The following is a 15,514-nucleotide window of genomic DNA, read 5'->3' as shown; positions in this document are numbered from 1 at the left end:
TTAAACAAGGCACACCTGTTAATTGAAATGCATTCCAGGTGACTACCTCATGCAGCTTTTTTTGGTTACTGTTATTTCCTAGTTTTGATGTCTTCACTATTATTCTACAATGTAGTAAATAGTAAAAATAAAGAAACCCTGAAATGAGTAGGTGTCAACTTTTGACTGGTACTCTTTTCTTTTTTGTGAACACATTTTGTTGACTGTACTTTTCCTCCACAACAATGTCAAAGTTTCAGTGTTGCCTTTCTAATTCTACACTTGAAACCGAAGCATTAAACTAAATTACTGTTTGTATGCACACTTATTATGGGTTATATACAAACTGTCTTTGTGTTGCCAAATAAAGTTGTTCTCTTTTGTAATGAATTTGCAGTGGGCTCAGTGTTTAAAAGTAGCCCCTGTACATCTTAAATTGAAATGGAATTGACCCCAACCCTGCTGTCCAACTTCTGGGTCTGTCATCTGAGTATCTGTCTTATCAGTTGCCAGTCATTCAAGGTCAAAGGTGCTGTTCAAAATGTGCTTGAAAAGAGTGCGGTAAGGAATTGTGGCTCTGTCAGATGTGCTGGACTATTTGTTGCTGGTGTGGTTTGACTAGTGCCTTTGTGTTTGAGGGCAGCAGAGCACCAAAAGGGTATATGTTTATGAGTGTCATAAAACACCATTCCAGTGCTGTTCAACTTGACTTTGAATGAATGGACGACAGAGGCCTTATGTGGCCTTCAGTCTGTTAACACTCTGTTGCAAAGCAGCAGGACAGGGTCATATCCATTAGTGCACATTGTAGCAAACCATTTTTGCTGCATAAAACTAAACCAAACTAAAGTGTCTCTTATTGGACAAGTCTAGGTAGTTCCTCCCTGTTTTAGCCTGTTTTCTTCCGTTTGGTGCTTAATGAATACAATCCAGGTCAGCCTTAGATCCAGTAGCACACAGATGGCATGTCCCATTGACGGTTGGCTAACCTCTTCCCACGCCCCAAGTACAGCCTATCTCACTGACACTCTACAACACCTATGGCCTGAGAAACCTCAACTAGTTCTGAGTTCTGAAGACCCTTCTAGCTTGGCAAGAGAGCCCTCTACTGACTCAAGTCATTCAGTCACTAAACACAGAATAAGAGACAAGCCACATCTTCATCAGACCTATAGCCTCTGTAGATGTCAGGATTTTGCAATATAATGTCCTGCGGTCAGAGAGGAATATAATACAACATCTTTGCTGTAGCCTAGTTGAGTTGTTTGCCTCAGGATCATCAGCCACAGCAGTCTGAAATTGAACACTAGGTGGAGGCAGAGAATCTTGATAGAAAGGCAAGAATAATTTTTGTTTCCTTCTGCTGAACATGGACAACTAGGCCTGCCTCACCAGTAGAGAGGGAGGTGCTGAGCGTGTGACTTATACAGCCTGACTCCACTCCTTCCAGCTGACTGCCCTAACCTGACCTGGCTATTAGTGTTACTGTATACATACTGTATTGTCACATCATAGAAAAGACTGTATACAGTAGAAATTGAATGGGCAGAATTCTGATTCAATGGTGGTTGTTGCTGCAGTGTTGAATCTAGAATGGTGAATGTGGAAAGGCAAATGAAGCAGTGTTGGTGCTGTGTACATATTCACAGTCAAGGCATAGAAAGAAAGGACCATGTCAACAAAAAAATACAGCAGAAATTAGACTTTACTTACAGAACATTGGCACTTCACTGACATGATATGGCTCCTATTTACAACAAAAACACAGAGCATGTCGCAGACCAGGCAGAGCCCATTGAGACACAATTGAGAATCTGATATTTACCTGCATTTACAAGTACAGTAGTATGAAAAATATTTCCCCTCAAAAGTAAAATTGTACATCCCTTACGTTTTCGAGCAAACTAAAAGATGGAGATGGATACATTCAATTTCTGTACAGCTTCACCACAAACATTACATTTGTACATCCTCCTGATTGATCTTTAAATATATTTCACTAGTTCACAGATGAAGCTTATATTTACATCACAGTTGTGCAGAATGTTGTACTATTACTAAGTGATGATGATGATGATCAGGTAGAAAAGCATCGCGCAATAAAAACCAAACATATGATCCAGGTTTCCCTTGAAAAAGAGGTGTTGGACCTTGAATGGGACAACCTGGTAAAATAAACATTCCAGTGCCTCAGTCTATTTCATGTTGAAGTGGTAGACACCGTCTGAGTCCCAAATGGCTCCCTATCTAGTGCACAACTTTTGGCCAGAGCCCGGTCAAAAGTAGTGCACTACATAGGGAATAGGGTGCCATTGGGGACACAGTGGTGGGTGATCTGATTGGGCCGAAGTTCCCTGTCGCACAACAGCTTTTGTAAACACACTGACTTTCAGTAGATACACATCCTTTTTAAATCACAAAACTAACTCACGAACCATTGTAAACATTGTCAGCAAGGTACTGCATAAACCCACTGCAGAAGTATCAGCTACATTAAGTTTGACCAAGCCAGCTTTCTGATTTCAAAAGCACAATCACATCTATTGATTCAACCAGAAATCATGGGAATAAAATCACTATGCGGGTTTAAATTGTCAAAAGATAACAGTATTAATGGTGATTAATTCATCTATTTGTCAGTGTACAGAGTTTCATGTTGCCCGTCCCAATTCTTTCCACTGCCACTGGACTTATGGAGAGCACTTTTACACAGCATACATCTATTGCAATGCTTTCCCATAACAATAATGTCTAATTCCAGCAGGACTTTACAGTGGAAAAGTTTTGAACTTTTCTGTTCTTATAAAAATAACTTTGTCTCACATTATTTTAATTTCATTAAGTCTTAATTTATAACATAGTAAATTTACACTAGTTACATTACACAAATCTAGATGACACCATATAAGCTTAAATTTCCTATAGTGGTGTCTACATCCAACAAAAATTGATACAATTATATACAATTCCAAAATAATTTTTTGGGGTCTAATCATGCATAGCAGCAAATATGCTACACGTTCAGTTGAAAAGTGCTGTCCATTCCCAAGAAGCAAAAAGGGTCTCTTGTAAAAATATCAGAAGCAAATCTATCGCTTGAGCCTTATAGCTTTTCAACACATGGTTAATTTGAAAACATTTTGTTTTACTCACAAGGCTAAAAACCTATTGGTCCTGTACCGTCTGTATGTACTGTACACCAACTGCATAAAATCCCAATGTACAGTACCATGGTACCAAAACCCCCAATACTCTTATTCAGAGAGCTCTGAATACCTCATATTCAATTTCAAAATCTGATGCAATGACACTTGATAAACCACCTTTGTACTGTACCGACCCAATCCTGCATGGCAAGATCATTCTATGTTACTAGCAATAACAAAACCTGCATAAAAATACTACCCAGATTTGGGCTAGTCGCATAGTATCTTGGAGAGACCGATGTAACATCACATGATGAGCCATCTCGAATCAAAGTTGAATAGCTGCCTCAAAAAAAACCCAGCAACACCACCACCACGTAGTGCCGAGCTCAATGACAGGTAATCAGCTAATGAGATGGTAAAGGAGGCAGGATGCCTCCCCTGACCAGTGGAGGCTGCTGAGTGGAGGACGGCTCATAACAATGACTGGAATAGAGTCGAAGGAATGGCATCAAACACGTGGTTTCCCATGTGGTTGATACCATGCCAATGACCGCACTCCAGCCATTATTATGAGCCGTCCTCCCCTCAGCAGCATCCATTGCTCCTAACCTACCCTGCCTTTACCCTGGTTTGGAACACCTTCACAAAGGACTTGGAGCTGTAAGAACTTGCACTGGAGATGATTCCAACCTACAGACTAATAAATATAAAAGCTCAAAAAAGTACCCATCTGATCGAAACAATCAGACAACCTATAGCCTCAATGAGGGAAATAATGAGATGATAAGATGAGTAGTGCCATAGAGTAGAAGTCAGAGAGCTTTACTAGGACCTTACAGAGAGGGTCAACACACTTCTGAACGGATCTTTAGTTGATGATGAATAGTTTTTGATTTAAAAATAGAACGTTGACTCTTAAGTCTACGGAGTGATCAAAGACAGAGACTAGTCTGTGAAGAAACCACTGATATGACACCTGGTGATGATGCACTGATGGGTTGAAAACAAACGTCAGTCCACTTTCCATTGAGTTGTCCTGTTCATTATGAAGGTTAGTCTGAAAGTACTGACACTACAGCAATCTAATCCAACCCAGCTACTGTTCTGTTTCTCACTTCTCTCTTGATCCGGGACACTTGCTAACATCCCAAATTCCAGTTGATCATCGTAACTTCTGTTCTTCTTTTTCTTCTTTCGTTCCAAAGTATCGCGTTTTGTCGTCATAAAGTGCAACAGTGCTTTGTTTCCCCTCCCAGGCCAGTTTGAGTGGTTGTTCGGTAGTTGTCTCCATGGTTGTGACTAGTTTCTCTTGCCAGACTCAAGATGTGGGAAGAAACTATTGTGACTGAGAAAGGGAGACAGACAGACAGGCTGTGGAAGAAGAGGGTGGTGCTTAGGCCCATGCAGCCCTGTGTCAGTCAATGTCAGTCAGTCAGTCAGTCAGTCAGTCAGTCAGTCAGTCAGTCAGTCAGTCCCAGAAGGTCTAAAGCCGACTCTGTCTCTGTCTCTACCTCTGGCTTTGTGGGTGTCAGGGGCTCTAAAGTCGTCAAGGGCTTTGTAGGCGTCAGAGACTCTACGGGTGTCAGGGGCTTTGTGGGTGTCAGAGACTCTACGGGTGTCAGGGGCTTTGTGGGCGTCAGAGACTCTACGGGTGTCAGGGGCTTTGTGGGCTTCAGAGACTCTACGGGTGTCAGGGGCTTTGTGGGCGTCAGAGACTCTACAGGTGTCAGGGGCTTTGTGGGCGTCAGAGACTCTACGGGTGTCAGGGGCTTTGTGGGCGTCAGAGACTCTACGGGTGTCAGGGGCTTTGTGGGCGTCAGCGGTTTGACCAGCTCCTCCTCGTACACCTTGAGGATCGCCTCACAGACAAACCTGTACTGGCTCTGGAAGCAAACAGAGCAAAGAGACCGGGGTTAAATAAGAGTGAACGGTACTGATGACACCAACGTCATAGAGTAACTAGATTCAGCTTAACAGCAGAAACATAGCTTAGGCCAACACATTCCTCTCTTGATAGATGCGCTAGAATTACACACAAAAATACAAATTTGTTCGTATTTTTTTTCCAGACCTCAAATTGTCTTCGGATGTGATTTAGGCATTGACATGGACTCAGAACATCAATTTCTGTTGTTTGTCTATGAATTATTGTAATATTGACAGTTAAAAACTGAAGAAAAAAATTCACAGAGAAAACTAAATTCAGACCCCTAGAATTTTTCATGTACCATTATATTACCAGATAATCCATAAACTCAGCAAAAAAAGAAACGTCCTCTCACTGTCAACTGCGTTTATTTTCAGCAAACTTAACATGTGTAAATATTTGTATGACCATAACAAGATTCAACAACTGAGACATAAACTAAACAAGTTCCACAAACATGTGACTAACAGAAATTGAATAATGTGTCCCTGAACAAAGGGGGGGTCAAAATCAAAAGTAACAGTCAGTATCTGGTGTGGCCACCAGCTGCATTAAGTACTACAGTGCATCTTCTCCTCATGGACTGCACTAGATTTAACAGTTCTTGCTGTGAGATGTTACCCCACTCTTCCACCAAGGCACCTGCAAGTTCCAGGACATTTCTGGGGGAATGGCCCTAGCCCTCACCCTCCGATCCAACAGGTCCCAGACGTGCTCAATGGGATTGAGATCCGGGCTCTTCGCTGGCCATGGCAGAACACTGACATTCCTGTCTTGCAGGAAATCACGCACAGAATGAGCAGTATGGCTGGTGGCATTGTCATGCTGGATGGTCATGTCAGGATGAGCCTGCAGGAAGGGAAGCACATGAGGGAGGAGGATGTCTTCCCTGTAACGCACAGAGTTGAGATTGCTTGAAATGAGAACAAGCTCAGTCCGATGATGCTGTGACACACTGCCCCAGACCATGACGGACCCTCCACCTCCAAATCGATCCCGCTCCAGAGTACAGGCCTTGGTGTAACGCTCATTCCTTCGACGATAAACGCGAATCCGACCATCACCCCTGGTGAGACAAAACCGCGACTCGTCAGTGAAGAGCACTTTTTGCCAGTCCTGTCTGGTCCAGCGACGAGTTTGTGCCCATAGGCGACGTTGTTGCCGGTGATGTCTGGTGAGGACCTGCCTTACAACAGGCCAACAAGCCCTCAGTCCAGCCTCTCTCAGCCTATTACGGACAGTCTGAGAACTGATGGAGGAATTGTGTGTTCCTGGTGTAACTCGGGCAGTTGTTGTTGCCATCCTGTACCTGTCCCGCAGGTGTGATGTCGGATGTACCGTTCCTGTGCAGGTGTTGTTACACGTGGTCTGCCACTGCGAGGACGATCAGCTGTCCGTCCTATCTCCCTGTAGCGCTGTCTTAGGCGTCTCACAGTACGGACATTGCAATTTATTGCCCTGGCCACATCTGCAGTCCTCATGCCTCCTTGCAGCATGCCTAAGGCACGTTCACGCAGATGAGCAGGGACCCTGGGCATCTTTCTTTTGGTGTTTTCAGAGTCAGTAGAAAGGGCTCTAGTGTCCTAAATTTTCATAACTGTGACCTTAATTGCCTACTGTCTGTAAGCTGTTAGTGTCTTAACGACAGTTCCACAGGTGCATCTTCATTAATTGTTTATGGTTCATTGAACAAGCATGGGAAACAGTGTTAAAACCCTTTATAATGAAGATCTGTGAAGTTATTTGGATTTTTACAAATTATCTTTGAAAGACAGGGTCCTGAAAAAGGGACATTTCTTTTTTTGCTGAGTTTATCTTGTACACCAAGGACCCGGGGAAGAGTTGCATGGTAGAGAAGAATGTGCCAATTTGAAAGCTATAATAAAATTAAAAAAATTGTAGCTCGCGTCAATTCTTTTAAAAGTCGCTCTCATGCTAGAACAGTTTGGAGACCCCTGGTCTAAGCCAACCCCGTCTGTTTTGCCCCATAGTTGCGCATGTGTCGGCTTTGTTGCTAAACAACCAACCCGTCTATTGCGGTAAGAGCCTCCGCTGTTCTCTTAGTCTCATTTCTATGCATCACAGATCAGATTACCGGGGTCTGGATCATCATGGCCCTCTGGTCTCTCATTGTCCTCACGATATCCAGCGGATACACAGGCTGATTGCACTCAATCAAACACATGGCTGTTTCCATGGTGATGAGCACCCCAGTCCGACCAATCCCAGCGCTGCACAGAGACACAGAGGACGAGGTGAGTGAGATGAGGCTGAAGAGGGCAGCAATGACAGAAGAGGATTCAAACCCTCATTCCCTCAACTTACACTGTCATCAATCACTGTTGCTACAACAACATGTAAAGTGTCTTAACGTCTGATTCGAAGAAAAAGGGAACCTGTTTTCTTTAAGTCAGGCTATGAGGCAGATGTACAAAGGCTTATATTCTTCAAAGATGTTGCGTAAAATGCCTTAGACCTACTTCAAAGCTGTATCAACAGCGATATGGCTTACAGATGTTAGTTGAGGGGATAAGAGCTTCCTTGTTAGTGTATGCAGTGTTTTGTGTTTGAACTAGGCCTTACCTGCAGTGTACTATCACCGGCTCCTCCTTGCCCTCCCTCTTTCTGCGGACCAGACTGACAAAGTCCAGGAAGTCAGTGTAGTCGTCTGGAACACCGTGGTCAGGCCAGGCCATGTACTGGATCTGAGTCAGCGGCCTGCTCTCTTCACTCTGAATATAATCAGTCAATCAAATGTATGATTATGTTTTTATACGTTTTTCATACAGTTTTCACCAAGTGCAAGAAGTAATCTCGGTTAACCCAGAAATAAAATCTCAAGTCATTTTGGTCAGATGCTCGATGTTTACGTAGTCTGTCCACGAGAGATGATACAAGAAATGGTCCTTACTTGCAGGTGTGTGAGAGTTATCTCTCTGACCAGAAATGCTGATTTCCCTTCTTCTGTCACACAGGACACCTGGAAGTCCCCATGGGTAGCGATGGCACCAGAGTTGGGCCAATACTGATGACACTTCACCTGGGAATGAAACAAAAAGATCATTGGAGATAAGAGGAAGAATAGTTTGTCTATTTTCTTTGCGGGGATTGGAAACGTCTTTCATTTTCACCTCATATGTTACCACAAGAAATTACAAAACGAGACCAAAAGCATTGGGAAGGGGCTGAAATGGAGAGAGCGAACCCTGGTTGGGGACGTGACATACCCGTCCTCTCTCCACCTGCGTGGTGAGCATGACCACCATGTTGGAGCCCTGTTCCCAAGTCATCCTCCAGAAGTCAGAGCAGGTGGCGGGCAGCGGGCCCTGGCACGCGATGTAGCGGTTTACAGCACTGGACGCTGCGATCGCCATCTATGGGTCAGGAGAATGGCATGGGTTGGCAAACATACACATATGTATAGCTGCATATTGGCAAATTCATATATGTAAGCATAATCCATGTTTCAGTCTATGTACACACACTTTAAGAAGTGAGTATCTATCAAGCAAAGTCAGTCTGTCTCTTTCCGGGTGGTGTTTTTGTCTGTATGAGATATTCATTACCTAGGTCGAAGGAAGGTGTCCGGTCTTGGTAATAAAATCTAAGATTGTGGCGTATATATCAAAGAGTGTTGAGTATCAAGAAAAGAAGAAGGGAGAAGGCCCTCACATTGATGTAATTTGCATTGATATAGTCCCCATCCTCGCCCTTCAGAATAACCCTGGTTGCATCATCTGAGACAGCAGATACAGGAAGAGACAGAAAGGGGAGGCAGGTGAGACAGAGGGCATTTACTTACATCATTGTATGAGGAAGTACAGCATATGCAACAGAAGATGTCACTTCTGATGGTTCAGTATACTCACATGGTGAAATGTCTCGATATCGATTTTTGGAAATGTTCTGAGGTAATTTGGCACATGACATTGTCAATCCAGGCCTTTTCCGGTAGAGTTGCTGAGAAACATCGCAACAAAAAACAATGGTTAACATTTGTCATAAGTTAACTGAAGTTCAGACCTGGCCTTGACATGAGCTTGGTTTCTACGTTACACTAAACCACATTCTCACGGATAACCCATCAGTGGAACACAAACAGGAAATGTTTCAGACAGTGTGGAACAATAACAGGAAGCAATAGACTTTCAATATTTCCCTTCATCTCTCTTTTTTACTCTCTTCCATCTCTCTCTTTCTGGTAAATTACTTAGATGCTATCTGATCAGTCTTGGCCATGTGCAATGTGAAATACATTCTAGAACCAGTGGAAACGTTGAATAACCAACTGCATTTAATAACATCAAAGTGGACTTGGAGCAGTTTAGAGTCACAGGGGCCATTGGGCCACAGAGGTAGCGCTAGTTATTTGGCCCATGTGAACAACAAGCATATTACTATAGTTAGTATGAGTGGACTAACATCACACCACAGATAGAGCAAGGAGCCAGATGTTACACTGGATGTATAAATCTGAAGCACCCAGTTGAAATGTCCACTCCCCACCAGATATGGTGAGGAGAGGAAGCCTGGTGGCCAGCAGTGGCAGAATATGGAGTGAGATGGAACTGGGCCTACATTCTGTAGATTTTCTCATCGAAGAAGCATGATCTCCATACAGTTTTTTGTTCCCAAAACAACAATATGTTTACGGAAAGAAAGGACTAAGTTTGTGAACTTTACCCTTTGCCAACGTTTCCAAAAAGTGCATTGTTTAGGAGTGCAAAGGCTTATTTAGTTATTGCACATGAGCACTTCACAGAGTAGGCGTTCCCCAATGGAATTATGCAAATACATGCTAAAATGCACCAATAGGATCTCACTAGCTCGTGCTTGGCTTTGCCCACCTCCTTGCTTGTTCTACCCACTATGCTTAATTTGCTCCCAATGGAAACAGGCTGTGCTGTATCTTGGGTTAGTTACAAAAATCTTTGATCAAATTGTGCCTGTATGGACCCAGTACTCGCAGGTTGGCATTTAATTATAATATAATTTGGTGGGTGTTTATATCTGTCCTATTTGATGTGTTTTCTTGCATATCCCAACTCCCTCTGAGACACCCCTCAGAGAGTGAGGTCACGACCAGGGTCTGCCATTGTCAAAGGCGACCCCGGAGCAATTAGGGTTAAGTGCCTTGCTCATTGGCACATCGACAGATTTTTCACTTTGTCGCTCTAACCACTAGGCTACCTGCAACCCTCATGAATTAAATCACTTATTGGGATGACTCATGTATTGGAGGCAGGTATGCGGGGAGTCACCGACAAAGTCATAACACCTGATTTTAAACCTAACGTTAACTACAAAAATATATATATTTTGTAGTATATGTGGACTAACATCAAACTGTTGCTGTACGGCCCCAGTGCTCAAGCCTTCTTTCAGCTGTAGTATGGAGTCTCTCCAGCAGGATGGGTGGTGGTCTGGCTGGGGCTGGTCCTGGGGCTGGTCCTGGGGAGCCCTCTCTGGGGAGTACTGGTAGTTAGACTCCGTATCTCCATCCTCCAGCTTCTCCTCCTCCACCAGGTCATACATGGCTGGAGGAACGACAGGAAGGATGACAGCGTGATTGAACATTGCACATCCATCGCAGGTGACAGGCACTCAGACAAACTAAGCAACAACGACAGCAAAACAGAGAAAAGGGAACGGCAAAAAGGCAGCAGCCACATTAAAAAAGCCACATCATTACACTGTCCGACTGATGCTCTGCCTTAAAGCTGAGATCCGCATTAGGCGAGACAGCGCCACTGGCTGCCCCAGGCACATTTGTTGTTGTTTTGGTTTTGAAAAGGAGATGAGCATCCAGAAACATAATAAAAAATCAATCGTAGAACACACTGCTGCTCTATCACGCGTGCAACCATGTCTGGGGGAATGAAACAGTGCTTGTTGTTTGAAGTAATGTCCTTGTTGTTGTAATATCCCACACGGACGTGGCCATTTCACCGCAAAGGATTCCAGCTTTAATCAAACCAATGCCTATAGTATAGTGGATCTGTATTGACCCAATACAGGACAGGAAAGCTATGGTCCCTCACTCGCTCTTGTTTCAGGGACAGGCAAGCTATGGTCCCTCACTCGCTCTTGTTTCAGGGACAGGCAAGCTATGGTCCCTCACTCGCTCTTGTTTCAGGGACAGGCAAGCTATGGTCCCTCACTCCCTCTTGTTTCAGGGACAGGCAAGCTATGGTCCCTCACTCCCTCTTGTTTCAGGGTCAGGCAAGCTATGGTCCCTCACTCCCTCTTGTTTCAAGGACAGGCAAGCTATGGTTTAACAAACCCTGCTGTAAAAAAATCGAATAATAATACATGCCATTTTGCAGAAGATTTTATCCAAAGTGACTTACAGTCATGCGTGCATATTTTTTTTTTTAAATGTATGGGTGGTCCGGGGAATTAAACCCACTATCCTGGCGTTGACATGCTCTACCAACTGAGCTACAGAGGACCGCAAAGGATCATAAACGACCGTAAAGGACCACAAGGCCTGTTAGAGGGCTGTTCTGTTCTCTCCTCACCGTTGGGTCTGACCAGCAGGTTCAGCTCTCCTGAGTCGCTCTCCTCACAGCTGGCCTTGATGAACATGACCACCTGGTCGTGGGTGTGCTCTGAGATGTCCTGACCGTTAATCAGAACCACCTGGTCTCCCTCGTTCAGCCGGGGAATACACAGGTCAGCCTGGGGAGGGCATTAAAACAGAATAGAAGAGAACAGTGTGTTTTTCATTATTCATTACATGTGAAGGTCATTTGAGAAATTCAGGGGTTTGGCAGTGACGGTGGCCCAGGTAGTAGGACACGTACCGCTGTTCCCGGGGCCACTCGGGACACGATCACAGGCATCTTCTGGTCCAGCCCACCCTTCACATTGAATCCAAATCGTCCTTGTTCGTCGGGGCACATTTTAATGAACACCAGATTGTCATGAGGAAGCACTCCATTGGGCTGTGAGAGTGAGAAGAAACACAGAGCACAAAACAAAGTTTTAGTCAAACGAAATGACAGCGTGTGCGCGCGAGTGTGCGTCCGTGCGCGCGGAGGTCTCTCTCCTACCATAGTCTTGTCTTCTGACAGAGGCGTGTCGTACAGCTCATTGATGTGGTTGTCCAACTCCTGCTGAGAGTGGGACTGGGACTGGCTGGACAGAGGCCTCCTGGTCTGCTTAGGGGGAAGAGCGGGCGGCTGGCCGTCGACGGTCGAGTCTGGTGACCTGGACACAGACAAATCCAAATGAGTCCTTGCGGCAAAATTCGAATACAGAATACATATTCAAACCTCAACCCAGTGCTGGTTTTATTGAGAACAAGTCAATAAATACATAAATTAAGCGTGTTATTGCGTGTGCTTTCCCCCTTTTTGAGGGTTATATGTGAACCTGGAAACACACACGCTTAGTCGAGAGCTCTCTGACTCAACATTAACTGCACAGTGGAAACTGTAACGTTCCAGAGCTTAACTTCTCAATGGAATATGGTCCTTTCACCTGACCCCATTTCTCAGAAGGCAATGATCATCTTCTGTGTACACTGAATCATTACAGGGCTCAGTCAGAGCAGAGAGTTTTCTCAGTTCATAGGAACTCTTCCCCCTTATTTCCTATCATTGCTCAGTGCTATAGCCTCAACCTGTGGACTAGAGCAGCTTACGAGCCCCTTGGGAGAGGCGCTGTGTGTCCAACCAGCATATTACCCTCAGCTTGAGAGCATCCATGTTGTCTAGCCTGCTGTCTGCCTCGGAGCAGCCCTGAGCTGCATTGGAGGAGGTTAACTGGTTGGGACAGCACTCACCAAAATAAACAGCGCCTAGCGCTATGGACTCCTCAAAAGGAGTCACAGAGATGCACAGAGGACCACAGAGAGCGATAAGGTCAAAAACGACAGGCACAGGTACACTGAGGAAGTGCCTATCCAAAGAAAGAGGGAAACAGCAAGCGAGCGAGAGAGAGAAGAGAGAGAGAGAGAGAGAAAAAAACCCGATCCAAGTCGAAACAAACACGCCAAACCACTTCAAAGAATTCTGCTCTTTCAGAGAATACTGTCTGTGTGTCACCATCCTTCACAAGAGTGAAAGAGAAACGAGGTAATGGCATATTTCCTTGATGTTATAAGAAGATTTGCAATGGTTCAGCCCACTCTGTCTGTGTTATTAACATAACAAGCATTCACCATTGTGATGTGCCTGCAGCCCCAACCTACTGCTGCAGCTCTTTGGCTTCGGCCTGCCTGCCAAGCACCAACCTCATTATGGACGCTTAAATGACAGCCATGAAAGAGGCCTATTTTGTAGTCGTCAGGCAGCCGGAGCTTGGTGCTACAGCCCCGGGGTATTTACATAATAAAAACAAATGGTTTGTAAAGACATAGAAATTAGAGGGCGGTGTGTGTGTGTGTGTGTGTGTGTTTGTGTTTTTACGGTATGAGGACATTCAACCCGATCAAGTCTCGATGAAAGAGATGCTCATGGCCTGGTCTTTTGGTTTGAAAATTCAAAAGCACATCTGAGCTGGTCTTTGTTGCAGGTGCATGGTAACAGTTGAATAAGATGAGAAAAAAGACGAAACATGGACACCGCTCTTGATAGTATCACTGCTCTTTAATACGCTTTAGGTATCGGCCTCAACGCTCTGACAGAGGCCTTGAGGCCGATACCTAAAGCGTATAAATTAAAGAGCAGTGATACTATCAAGAGCGGTGTCCATGTTTCTTCTTTTTTCTGATGTTTTGGTTTGAAATGACTCAGGGCTGTGTGTGCGTGGGCGTGTGTGGCAGACAGACTTACGGGGTAGAATCTAGGCTGATGGAGTTGGCCTGGGTTGAGGAGGCTGACTTGTGATTGGTGAAGGTCGGGCAGGGCGAGGCATGGTCGTAGTAGAGCACATGGTCCAGCAGGTGTCCCACGGAGGACGGCCGCAGGCGCTCTTGTGCAAACTTGGAGTTCCTGCTGAGACAAGAGGAGAGAGGAGGAGGGAGGGCCATGTAAGGTACCCGAGTGTACTGTCATCCAAAGTTATTTAGAGTTACTTGACATCGCTCCTCCTCCTCAACAGTAGGTTACATCTATAGCCCAATTTCCTTCACCCTCCGTCTCCCCGAAGTGTGCACTTGTTCAGTCCCGCTCATGGATTTGACACTAAGGAATGTACTGTTTGCTTACACTACGGGTTAGGGCTACTCACTGGTTGGGGGTGCCTGGTGGGGAGCGTGTGGGCAGGCTCTGGGTCTCCAGGCGGTCGTCAGACAGAGAGGCTCTGGAGTTCCGGCTGACTGACTCCCAGTCCATCCCTCCACCCATCACCCTCCTCACCAAGGGCTTACTGGGAGACCTGATGGGTTGATGATATGGAGGTAATTGTTATTGTTAGATTGGATTGCAGCAGGTAACATGTTCATCAGATTTCAATTAAGCAGGATGAGAACGGTTTCCCACTCATTAGACTTTTGCTCCTTATTCAGTGTAAGATTCCTCCGTCCCCGTCTCTTCATGTTCTCACATTTCTGACGTCATTCTCTTAGTATCAGTAAGCAATAGTGTCACTTCATTTGGGCTTCAGAATGTGTCTTACCTGGCGAACACCCTGTCCTTGATGCCCTTCTCCTTGCCGTACTGGACAGACTGCACCTCTGTCCTACCACTGCATATAACACAGAAACACGATCTTTTTAACATTTAATGGAAAACACTCACCACCAACCTCTGCCCTCACACTTTCATTTCCTGGAATAAGAGGGGACCAAACCAGTGTTGCACTACCTACTTTTTAGACATTTTATAAATGTGTGTAGTGAGCCAGCAGGACGTATTAAGAGGGACACGCCCCAGTGTGTGAAACCACAGCTCTCTTTACTCTGTCACATTATTTGTCAGTCACTCATATGTCGTGACATGGCATTGGGAAAGCTGAGAGGACTGGAGCTTTGGGTCTCTACTGGCAGTTGTAGGAGTCACAGTAAACATATTCCTGTGTTATGCAAACCAGCCCACACGATTTCTGTGATACGCGGCACAATGGGTCAAATGGCACCGTCGTGATTGGTACAAAAATGTAAATATGCTTCAGCAAAATTATGATGGTATTATCCTGATGGCAACACCAATTAGGGAGGACTGGATCTGAACTGAGTGAGTCAGGGGAAATTGAAAGGATTAGGTAATGTGTAGCCTACACTCTTAGAAAAAAAGGTGCTATCTAGAACCAAAAAAGGGTTCTTCGGCTTTCCCCATAGGAGAACCCTTTGAAGAACCCCTTTTGGTTCTAGGTAGAACCTTTTGGGGGTTTCATGTAGAACCCTCTGTGGAAAGAGTTCTACATGAAACCCCCAAAAGGTTCCAAAAAGCATTCTACCTGGAACCAAAAAGGGTTCTTCAATGGGGACAACCGCAGAACCCTTTTTCTAAGAGTGTACTGTTTTCCCTGGTGAGGTTTAGACACCTTCAGGCAGCAGCTATACAGTTACACA

General features: G+C 44.9%; 1 protein-coding gene across 1 annotated transcript in view; it reads right to left on the bottom strand.

Moving 5' to 3' along the window:
* Positions 1–1,666: 1,666 nt before the first annotated feature.
* Positions 1,667–15,514, bottom strand: part of LOC120051268 (tyrosine-protein phosphatase non-receptor type 4-like) — a 36,198-nt gene continuing 22,350 nt past the window's right edge. Inside the window, exons 13-26 of the mRNA XM_038998038.1 lie at positions 14,620–14,688; positions 14,233–14,379; positions 13,836–13,997; positions 12,111–12,267; positions 11,862–12,002; positions 11,577–11,736; positions 10,396–10,592; positions 8,925–9,015; positions 8,728–8,792; positions 8,283–8,429; positions 7,967–8,095; positions 7,639–7,787; positions 7,151–7,286; positions 1,667–5,011 (exon numbers count right to left, since the gene is read on the bottom strand). Coding sequence (XP_038853966.1) covers positions 4,589–5,011; positions 7,151–7,286; positions 7,639–7,787; positions 7,967–8,095; positions 8,283–8,429; positions 8,728–8,792; positions 8,925–9,015; positions 10,396–10,592; positions 11,577–11,736; positions 11,862–12,002; positions 12,111–12,267; positions 13,836–13,997; positions 14,233–14,379; positions 14,620–14,688 — 2,173 coding nt within the window. The 3' untranslated portion in view covers positions 1,667–4,588. The remainder of the gene's footprint in view (positions 5,012–7,150; positions 7,287–7,638; positions 7,788–7,966; positions 8,096–8,282; positions 8,430–8,727; positions 8,793–8,924; positions 9,016–10,395; positions 10,593–11,576; positions 11,737–11,861; positions 12,003–12,110; positions 12,268–13,835; positions 13,998–14,232; positions 14,380–14,619; positions 14,689–15,514) is intronic.

This window comes from Salvelinus namaycush, chromosome 7, assembly GCF_016432855.1.
Source record: "Salvelinus namaycush isolate Seneca chromosome 7, SaNama_1.0, whole genome shotgun sequence".
NCBI classification, from domain to species: domain Eukaryota; kingdom Metazoa; phylum Chordata; class Actinopteri; order Salmoniformes; family Salmonidae; genus Salvelinus; species Salvelinus namaycush.
The sequence above is the reverse complement of the archived record's forward strand: the minus strand, read 5'-3'. Positions and strand labels throughout refer to the sequence as shown.